This window comes from Archocentrus centrarchus, chromosome 10 (genome assembly GCF_007364275.1).
Source record: "Archocentrus centrarchus isolate MPI-CPG fArcCen1 chromosome 10, fArcCen1, whole genome shotgun sequence".
In the NCBI taxonomy this organism is placed as follows: Eukaryota; Metazoa; Chordata; class Actinopteri; order Cichliformes; family Cichlidae; genus Archocentrus; species Archocentrus centrarchus.
This window is the reverse complement of record NC_044355.1, coordinates 8,521,090-8,532,124: the sequence shown is the minus strand read 5'-3', so window position 1 is coordinate 8,532,124 and position 11,035 is coordinate 8,521,090. Positions and strand designations below refer to the sequence as shown.

At 38.1% G+C, this 11,035-nt stretch overlaps 1 protein-coding gene across 1 annotated transcript in view; it reads right to left on the bottom strand.

The window, feature by feature from the left end:
• Positions 1 to 2,225: 2,225 nt before the first annotated feature.
• Positions 2,226 to 11,035, bottom strand: part of gfra4b (GDNF family receptor alpha 4b) — a 60,609-nt gene continuing 51,799 nt past the window's right edge. The window contains exons 7-9 of the mRNA XM_030739348.1: positions 10,573 to 10,707; positions 6,439 to 6,599; positions 2,226 to 4,274 (exon numbers count right to left, since the gene is read on the bottom strand). Coding sequence (XP_030595208.1) covers positions 4,131 to 4,274; positions 6,439 to 6,599; positions 10,573 to 10,707 — 440 coding nt within the window. The 3' untranslated portion in view covers positions 2,226 to 4,130. The remainder of the gene's footprint in view (positions 4,275 to 6,438; positions 6,600 to 10,572; positions 10,708 to 11,035) is intronic.

Sequence of the window (11,035 nt, the reverse complement as noted above, 5' to 3'; positions counted from 1 at the left end):
CTTTTTTTTTTATATCTTCATTTGTAAAAAAAAATATATATATAAAATCTATATGTGTCCAGTTATTCACTACCTACACTGAAAGATTTGAAAAACTGGCTACTGCCCCCAGAAGCTATAATTTAGCACACTTGCCTGTGGGTTCCCAGATTGTGTTAAATTCAGTGTAATATAAAAGGTGAATTACTGACTGCTTCATATTTATGGAAATTGCTATCTTTTTGACTGCAAAAGACTTGATTTGTGATACACCGTAACCATAACTGCCTCCAAGAAGCTATACTACATGGAAGAGTGCTATTAGCAAAATTGTGACAAACGTAGCAAGACTGAACATGCAAGCTGTGTGCAATATGAGGAGATGTGTATTTGACATTTCCTGAGCTCCATTAAAATTTCTTTAGGATTTTTTTTTTTTTTTAATTATCTTGTATATATTAAAAGAGTGATTTTAATAGGAGTAAGGTTCCAGTTTGACAAATTGTACCATGGGTCATCAGGGATAAGAGATGATTCCTAACTAGGTTTGTTTTTTCCGCAACACTGCACTGTGAAAATGAAAACGCATCACTCATGGAGTAATGAGTCTGGTATAAATCAGCTGAGCAGTTCTGATATAATCACAGCAATCTGTTTATCATCCACATTAATTTTAAAATGAGCATGGTTCCTCACCGCCATGCAATATGTTGGAGGTCACTCCCTTGACTTCATTATATATTCCCACGGTGCAGTTGCACAATGATGCAAACGAGTGTTTTATTCTTCATTTATTTTTGACAAAGCACTTTGTAGACTGTACATTTTTTATCACAAGTGGGGACTCATCTGCAGTCATAACTCAAAAATTACAAATTGGATTTACCTGATTAATTTTTCTCCTCAAACATAAGTTGTTAACTTTTATATCTCAACCTTTCCAGTCCACTCTTTCTCTTAACTCTGCTTTAAGTGAAAAGTGATGTATGTTCTGTATTGTTTTTTTTTGTTTTGTTTTTTTACAAACATGACACTGAATGGTAGCACTGTTGTGCGAGATTGGTTTTTAAATTGTATTTAACCAGTAAATGAGACACTTTACAACATGGAGCCAGTCATGTACTAATTGGAATATACCAGTTTAATAACTGCAAACCTATTTAATCTGACAAAGAGAACATGATGACCAGATTACTGTGCATTAAACTGTGAAAATAACAGTCCTACTGTATGTTAGGCATATACAGTTAAAGGTAACTTAGTCCACTGTTATTTTTAGTCTCACTAACAGAGTATGTGGTTATTTGGTTATTATGAACTCTGTCTTTGACTTATGGCAACATTACTGGCAACATTTGCGTTCCCAACAGTTACAACTGTGCTTTAAATTTGTTAGATGGTGCTTGACACTTATGACACAATTATTAGCTCAAAGGTCCATTTTTGGTTCCATAATGACGAGACACTCTTACTTAACCTGTTTTATGTCTGAGAGCAAGCCGAGTTACAGTATAACAACCAGCACATTAAATTTTCACTGGATTGACCTTGAATTCAACTTTACAATGAGATTCAGCTTTATTTATTTGGAGTAGCCCATTTGTAAAATGCTTTGGTGACAGGCATAATGAATATTTTCAGTTTTGCTAATTTCCTTATTTTTTTTTATCAGCTGGTATTAGCTATTTGCCAATCTAATGAGGATTATTATTTATAAAGGCTGATAAATGAAAATGAATAAAGTAAAGAAGAGAGCACATATGTGTTTTGAACGCCAAACACAACAACCAGCTGATCCTAGTAGAATCACACAGCGCATACTGCAAATGAGTAAATAAATAACTACACGTAACAAATTTTTGTTACTTGTCTGTTTCACGTGTCTGAAGGAAAGAAGTATCAGCTGATATATATCAGAACAAGTCCAAATATCTGCAACAGTATGTGTATGTCAGTTGCCCTTAAGTTTGGATGTAAATTATCTTTTTCACATCCAAAGACAAAAATAGTAGCAAGTATAGTGAATATTATGATGTCAGTGTTTTATAATGTTTACCTTTGCATAAAATTAAGAGAAAATATACATTCATGCAGCCAGGTGTATGCAGGAAATCAGCAAAATCCCAAATCATGTTGGGCTTTCATTATATAATTTGATGCACCTTCTAGTTTAATTGCAGCTGGTTATATCTTTTTTAATTGATTTTTTTATATATAATTAACAAGGCTAACAGCAAGATAATTCATCGTTTTGTGTCACAATCACAGCTTATTTATTGAGTACAAGTGCAAAATGTAAATAGTGGCAAAGGAGGAGGGTTAACAGTGAATGTCAGCAGAAATCAGCAAATCAGCCAGATTTCACTTTTACTCCTGAGCATAACGGCAACTTCATATTTCCAAAGCTATGCAAACAAAACAAAAACATGACAGCTCTTTTAATATACAGATGTTTAATCTATTTAACCTGTTATGTGTAAGGGCTTTCTTAAACAGTCCATGACGGTCCATCTGGCAATGAATTCATGAATTTTCTTATTTAGTCTTTGGCAGCAACATGTGTTTCCCTGGTTGAATCTCCTGTTGGTATCTGCTAGTAAGTATAGCAAAAATAGTTATAGTTGTCATATAATTGAGTAAGTACTTATGAGTTAGTACACCGAATGCCTTTAGGGCGTAAAATTTGTTTCAAATGGCCATTAAGGAAGTTGAAGCAAGTAAGCAAGATATGAGCACAGTATCTCCAATATGAAGCAATTCATCAGCTTAAGACAGATCAGACTTTGTCACAAAGGGCTGAATTATTAATTACTGTAAATCCTGTCATATTCTCACTTCAAATAATGCACTTCATAGTACCTCATTATGACTCTTAGTTTAGGTGTCAGTGTCTCTCAAACTCCCCACTGGTGAGTGTAAAAATATGGAGTTGGATTGTAGCCTATAAGTATTAACTTCATTAGCACTAAACATATATCATTTAATTAGAAAAGGCTGAATAACAAAATGTATTCATAATGATCAGAGAACTTTTATTTGCTACTCCTCGGGTCCTGTTCAGACTTTATTGGCATGTTCCCAGAGCAGGAAATACTGAATCATTCATTGTTGTCAAATCTCTAACAGGCTCCCTACTGGTGTTGGCGGCACTCAGTAAGTCAAACCATTCACTTTCCTCTCTGGCACAAAAACTCAGCGCGCCATATAGCAATGATCACTTACACAATGAGAAACAAAGGGGTATTACACTCACAAACACAACGCACAGCAGCTACAGGTAAAAAGCTTCAACTTTTCTGGTTATTTCCTTTCAAGTCCCAAAACTCGTCTTCGCTGATAAAGACCAAGGACTTGTATTTTCTATCTTCTGAGGCCTTAGCGATAACAAATGAAGTGTTGCCAGGGAGTTCGAGAAAGGGACAGTTCTAATGGAAAGGATGATGATAATGTCAAGGTTTTTTGTTATGTGCTCTGATTTGCCACATCTCTTCTTTATGGTTGTGCTAGACATGTTGGAATCAGTGCATTAGTCCAGGATGTCTGAGTGAAATGCAGCTCTGTTGTCTCTTGGTCACTCGACAATTCCAGTATTGGTCAGATATAATGGTCCTCTTTTCACTCAGTTGAAGAGACTGGTATTATTGCCCCCATCTTCTCCGGCAGCTTTCAGAACACTTTATCCACTGAGCACAGAGCACATACAAAGCTCACTGGTTTTCCCCAGTCATTTTTCATAACCATATTCAAACAAGAGCCTCTGTTCATAATACAAATCTTTACAGTACATACTTCATGTCTAAATATCACACAGATTTGTTATATTATAACTAAATAGAGATACACAGAGATAGCTGAAAATTTAGCTAGTCCACAAAAGCAGTACCTTGACTTCATTTCAGCTTGATTGCAATAATAATAATAATAATAATATACAAATGTACAGACAGGCATCTGTCTGTAGAAGGCTCCCACACTCAGAATGAGAACTCTGACAGGTGGAACCGGACTATTTAGACAGAAAAATAGAAGAACAGAACTGCTGTACATATTTAGAGGGAGAAATAAGATCACATGTCCACTTCCTCTGAACTGCACAGGTCCTCCCATCTGCTTGATACTAGGAGAATCCTTGGCATGCCCCCCTGCAGTCTTTAGTGTTCATTGATAAGGATTTGAAGGAGCAGCAACAGAAGGCTGGAGGCAGCTTGAAGCATTAGGCTGTGAGGTGAGGCAGCATTTAGGAGACTGTTAGATGACATGGTGGAGTGGCCCACTAGTAATTCATTTCCTAGGATCTGAAAGGAGATAGGGAGATTAGTTGTTTGTTTGTTTTTTTCCGTTCTTTCATCCCTGCTAATCTGTTTAATCGTTGGATACACTTTCCATTTCAGGTGTCATCACTGCTTGTGTAAAAGCAAATTAGTGATACTCTGTTTTAGGATTCACCTCAGCACTGCAAAGCCAGGTTCAGAACAAGGTTTAAAGACACAGCGCCAAACACACTTAAGTGGTTCATGCTCCTTTTATGTCTTTCATATGTTACACTTGTGTCAGACACATTTATACATTTTCTTTTCAGTTTTAGTCAAATGTAAAAAGATGCACGTTAGGATCTTGTCATCCAAAGATCTTTGGCAACTCTTTACCAATATATCTCTAAATACAGCACATCTGAATGTAAAATACACGTATTCAGTAAGCCAGTTTGTTTTAAATCTGTCTTGTTCCACTCGCATTTAATTTTTACTTAATTTAGTCAAAGTAAATATTTCATGTGTTATGATTATATACAAAGGCTATGCAATGAGGTAAACTGACCCAAATTTGCACTGCCTGATGCGAACAGAGGCAGAATAGTAATTTCAACTTTGGCGAAAAATTCGCTTTGTGCTGCATCATGAAAACCCATCAGCTGGGACTCTCCTATAGACAGTGGATTCATGGAGTGGTTGTGGCTCAGGTGGCAGCATGAGGTCATCTACCAATTGAAAGGTCGGTGGATTCATCTCTGATTGCTGCAGTCTGAATGCTGAAAAATTCCATGTGCAAGGTACTGAACCTTGAGCTGCCCCCGATGCATCCGTGTGTGTGTGTGTGTGTGTGTGTGTGTGTGTCGCTGGGAGGTTAGGGGTATTATCTGGCTAGTATTGTGTTGCCTGATCTCAGTATTAGTGATAATGGTGTCCCATGATGGTGTGTGAATTTTAGGCATAGATAAAAGCACTGTATGAAAATACAGTGTGATTGGGTGACTTGTAGTAAGAGAGCACTTTGAGTGCTAAAATAAGTAAAAAGGCACCATATAAGTACCAGTGCATTCTCTCCTGCTGCTACTAATAATCAAAAAATGGAGGACAAACTTAAAGATACAGTTTAAACTTTGCTTTTATATAGATACGGGAAAAAAGGAGAGCACAAAAATGTAGGGCTTAATGGTAGATAAGTTGTGAAAAAATGTTACTATAACTATATTCCAGCTATTAGTTGTGCTCCTCCTCATCCCATTGGCTGTTAGGGGTCTCCAACATGACTGTGTTCACACCAATAATACAACGCAAGGCTTAACTTTGCTTTTGGTGCAATATAAGGAGTGAAGCAAAACTAAAGTGGAAGCAAGGGCTGCTTGAACTGAAATGTAATTAGAACCTCAGACAAAACAATATGTTTGCCTTTTGACACGGTCTGTGTGCTACTTTGTTCATAGTCAGAATTTACAGCCATGTCCTCCCCAAGAAAGATGGCTAGTTACCATGCCACATTGGACCTTGAACATGCATAGCTTGCTGTTGTTCAAAGCTTGCAAAATGTTCATGAATGTGCCAAAGACCAGCTTCAGTGGCCCACTGAATATTTATGTGTGCAACTTACATTTTTATGAATAAAATTTAACCTACAGTAGGAACCATGGATCATCACTTGGCAGTTAAGGTGGACTCCTTCTTTTCTTCTACTTCCACTCTGTATGAAGAGAGTGAAATTGCTATTGTGCAGTATATGTGCACAGAATTTAAAATGTTCTCCATGGTTTAATTACTAATTTTATTATTATTGTTATTGAAATAATGCTTATCTTTTTGCCAGTTTATTTTTACACTTCCTAATCGTTTTTGCTCCCAGAGCCCCACGTCGCTGGGAGGTTAGGGGTATTATCTGGCTAGTATTGTGTTGCTTGATCTCAGTATTAGCTATAATGGTGTCCCATGATGGTCCCATTTAAGGATGAATTCAAATGTTCATAGCTTAGATTGGCATGCTATTTATCATTTTCACTGGACAAATTTATGTGATTATGTCAGTCTTTTACAGTGCATGGCAAAATAATTTCAAATGCCTACATTGTTGTAAATCTAAGAAATGCTTTTGCCAAATGTTAGAAATGATTCACTCCTGAATTGCAGACCTGCTGCAGTGAAAACTGACTGCAACAAAAGAATGACAAAAAAAAAAAAAACTGCATACCTGTGTTGGTATTATTGTATCCAGAATGTTCCTCATAGTTTCTATGGTTTCTGGTGGAGAAGTGGTGCTGCTGTTTTCTTGCCTGCCTTTGCTCGTTGGGCTGTACTGGTTGAAAGTCGGCTGTTGGTTTGACTCCTTTCCAAACATCATGAACGCATTACCTGAAACATTAGACACAGCAGCAAAAAAAATGTTACTAGTCTTCAGCAACACCAGCTTCATATGCTTTCACTGAGTTACATTTATGGCTTATTCAGTCATGACAGATGCCTCCTGTTCTGCGTTGTAAATCTTGCATAAGAGGTTCTGCTGGGCCAGGGCTAGTTTGGACAGCACAGGAGAAAAGGAAAAAAGAAAAGCGAAAATACTCAGTATTCTCTTCAAGTATCCAAACTGCACCTGCGTCTCCACATCGACCTCATTAACTCCTAGGCCATTTGCACTGGCCAAATAACTGTGAGACCTCTCTCTGTATCTTTTCTAGGCAGGGGGCCCAAGGAAAGACTGGCCAAAGATTCACCTCGCCACACATACCAAAGATATTCACTATGTGTACAGGTTCTGTGAGAGATATATGCTCACTAAGGTCAGTAATACGGACATTAATTATTCACGCTCTAGAGCAGAGGTCATAAAAATATGAGGGAAAGAGGGGAAGTTTAAAAATTAGCATGGAAAACAAAGAGACAACAGAAGTCAGTGTGGGGCTTTAGACATAATGCAAACAGATGCATGGCTGTGCTGACTAACTTGTGTTGTGTCAGCTGAGTGTGTTTGAGCGGTAACAGTTGTTTATGTGTTAAAAAAAAATACAATATGCAGAGAGGCATGTTATCAAATATCAGTGAGCTTTGAAAGTTAATCTGTAGCATCAGTGTTGCAGGGCTCTAGATCACTAAAGACCCATGTGCCAGACTACAAAGCAAGTTCAACAGCTTTAAGCACTTTGGTTGGCACTACTATAATAACAAAGTTAGCCAATGTGAAGCCATAAAGGAAAAACATTAAAAAAATGCTCACTGTGTAAGTCAACAGGCTTATCAGTTTTATGGCTCTGTCATTAAGAAACAGGAGGATCTGACAGATTACAATAAAATTAATGTATAGATGTGTGTAAGTTAGTTTTAACCTTAACGGTCTGAAGAGCAAGTTAAATAAATAACTATAAACCCATATTTCAAATATAGTCTGTACTTGGAAATTTGATAAGTACAAGTTAATTTCCCTGACAGAATCTTCTTAAAGGGATTAATAAAGTTTAATCTAATCTCTAATCTAAGTAGGTGCTCTGTTTTAGGATCATGTATCGATGCTTATAGAACAATAAAACTGCCGCACCAATAAGCTGAACTCAATTCAATATTATTAATCTTACTGGTGAAGCCCTCCACAACAGTACCAGTTTCTCATGTGGGCTCTTGGGAAACTTAATTGCCCACTCCTAATTTAGATGCTCTTAAAACACCTTAGACCCTCTTCCTATCCACGCACTGAGGTCTGAAGGATCTTCCAAGAATGGTGACAGAGTTGGTCAGTAGACGGTTATTTTGCATCTTTGATCTCAAAGATAACTTGCTCTAGAGCATGTTAGAGCTGCAGCATAAGTGGTAGTAATGAGCCCCAGTAAGAAATGAAATGCTTTCATAGTACTGAAAATCCAAGATTGAATCTTACGTTAAGCTTGATAAGCCCAAATCCTGCTTCATAGTATTTGCCTCTGAGGTAGAAAGTACTGTTTCTAAACATACCTGAAGGGTTACATTTGTATCCAAAATCTTCAGCAGTATTTGTGAGGAGTTATAGCTCTAGTTTCTCATCAGTTCTTTGAAAAAAAAAAAAAAGGAAAGAAATGCATAAATATGTTTGACTAAGATAAGTATAAAATTGCCCAATAATTACAGAGCTGCTTACATATAATTTACTTAGAAGTGACTGTCTCAACTGTCTTGGAATTGCCAAGGAAACCACATAAAGTGCATATTAATAATGCAAAATAAAGACGTGTTTTGTTTCATTCATAAATGAAAGCCTGAAACAGAGAGAGTGAGAAAAGAGCACAGTCTTCATTTTACAAAAAGCACAAGCTCCTTGATTTAAATACATCTCTCTCTGCCACTGTTGAAGCATGCTGCGAAACATTTGTCTCACTGAATCCCAACAGCTCCGTCCTATCGCTACGTCTGTCATGGAGCTTAATTTGTTTTTCATATCAAGTCCCTTGAATGTCCCCTATTACAGGTTATCAGGAGTTAAGTGAAAAGGATGTGAAACCACAGAGATCAGAACAAGCAAGCACTTCTGGAAAACAGGATTTGTTTCAGCTGTACAGTTGCAGTCTATCCATCTGCTTATCCTGTTCAGGGTCGGAGGGGGGCTGGAGCCTATCCCAGCTCTCACAGGGCACACCCTGTACAGGTCGCCAGCCTGTCGCAGGGCTAACACAGAGAGACAGACAGCTATTCCAATAGTTTGTTGACGAACTATTTAGAATCCCCAGTCAATTTAACTGCATGTCTTTGGACTGTGGGAGGAAACCCATGCAGACACAGCGAGAACATGCAACCTCCACACAGAAAGGCCAAGGTGGATTTGAACCCAGACCTTCTAGCTGTTCTTCTAGCTGTGAGGCAGCAGTACTAACCACCACGCCACCATTGCAGTCTATGTCTTTTTAAACCTGTTTGTTAGCTTGAAAGTGTCAGTTGTGGTACTATTGCACATCAGGTGGCACAAAACCAAGGCCAAGTCTTTTTACAGAAGACAGGTCCAAAATGTTAAAGAATGGTTTTATAGTAACATGTCACACATGCAATTTGTATTTGAATGCTGAAAGTAAAGAAAATATAAGTTACCAAGATATATGGTTATGATGTAAGAGAACTGTTAGTAAGACCACTAAGTGTCCTTGGAGTTGAACCCCTGTGTGGTATTTGGGTCTAAGGGGCCTGTTTTCACTATTTACCAAAAGGGAAATTATGCAATTTATCATTATTTCAACCTCTGATTTCTTGCCTTTGGCTCATTTTCTGAACACATTTTCAGTGACTACACACTGCAACCCCCAACCCCCCAGCACACACACACACACACACACACACACACACACACACACACACACACACACACACACTAATTACACATGAGTCGTAAAAGTGTCAAGGTTCTGTACCCTTTCAACCTCTCCGGTATGCCTGCTGTTACTGTGTGTGTCCAGGTGTATGTATGTGTGTATGGGATATTGAGGGGCAGGTGGTGGGACAGGTTGTTGGTTTATATGAAATGCATGCATGTGTGTTTTGTCTTTCTGCTCCGGAAAACCCTGCAACATTGTTACATTTCAACTACCTACACCTGTCTGTTCCCACATTCCTGCACAATTTTCCCCGTTTTACCGTCTGACCTTTTCTATATTTTCTTACACTCTATCCCTGCTGCAAACTCAGGGTGGGGGCACAACAAATAAATTGTTTTGCATGTAATGCTCCTTATCAATCAAGATTGCAAACAGAATCTCTACTTAGAAATCTTAAAAGAGAGGAAGATTTGGATGATGCGTTCTCACAACACGAGGCCGTTTAAGTGAGATAAGATTAACCATCACTTAGCTCCAAAATAAGCCTGTCAGCAGCCAAACCAGGACAGAAATATGGAGGTTAAAAAATGTTGAAACTGACTGGCCTTTTTGTCCAAGGAATGAGCCACCCACATTACTGCCAGTGTGGTGCAACCAGGGCCAACACAAATGGGAGGACGTCAAACCTGATTTTGAACTTTTCATCCCAGGCGCCGCCTAGAAATTTATCCGTAACCGTAAATGTTCCCTGATCTAAATTCTGTTCTAGATCCAGTAGCAACAAATATAAGAGCTGCAATGGCAGGAAGACAGAGTGTACATTCACCAAGTGCAAGAAATACATTTGCAACACACACACAGCAAAGCTTCCCTCACATGTTCTATAGACTGACACAAATAGCCTATTTGTTCAGTGGGGGCCAAGTTATACAGACTGACATGAATCTGATCCATTTCACAGAAGTAAACATTAAGAGTGATCACAAACTATCACAAACTAAACAAAATATCTCTAAATGAACACAACTCCTACAGGGTTAGAGTAACACGGTAGCACTCACTTAGACAGATGTTGTCAGTGAAATATCCCAGGAAATTATCACACTCTTCTCTTTGGCTCCCACTGGCTGAGCATGAGCACCATGGGGCTACACTGGACGTGGAGTTGTCAACATAGTTGGGAGTTATTGTACTTCCTGCAGAGAGACAGCACCAGGCATCAATCGATATTAAATGTGCATTGCTTTTGAGTTGTTACACTGTAATCATGGTGCATTATTTTCTGAAACATTAATGGACTCTGCATTTCCTATGCACTGACCTGATGTAAAGAGGATGGTAATATTATAGCACCGCAGGTTAGACTGGCTACACGCTGACTAATATTATATAATAGATTGATACTGAAAAATACTTCAATTTTCGTTTTTTTAGGTCACAGAAGTCTCTGGCATTGAGATTGCTTTCTGTTGCTCTTTTTTTTCCAACATAGTGTTGTTAGATTTCAAGTACTTTAATAAATAC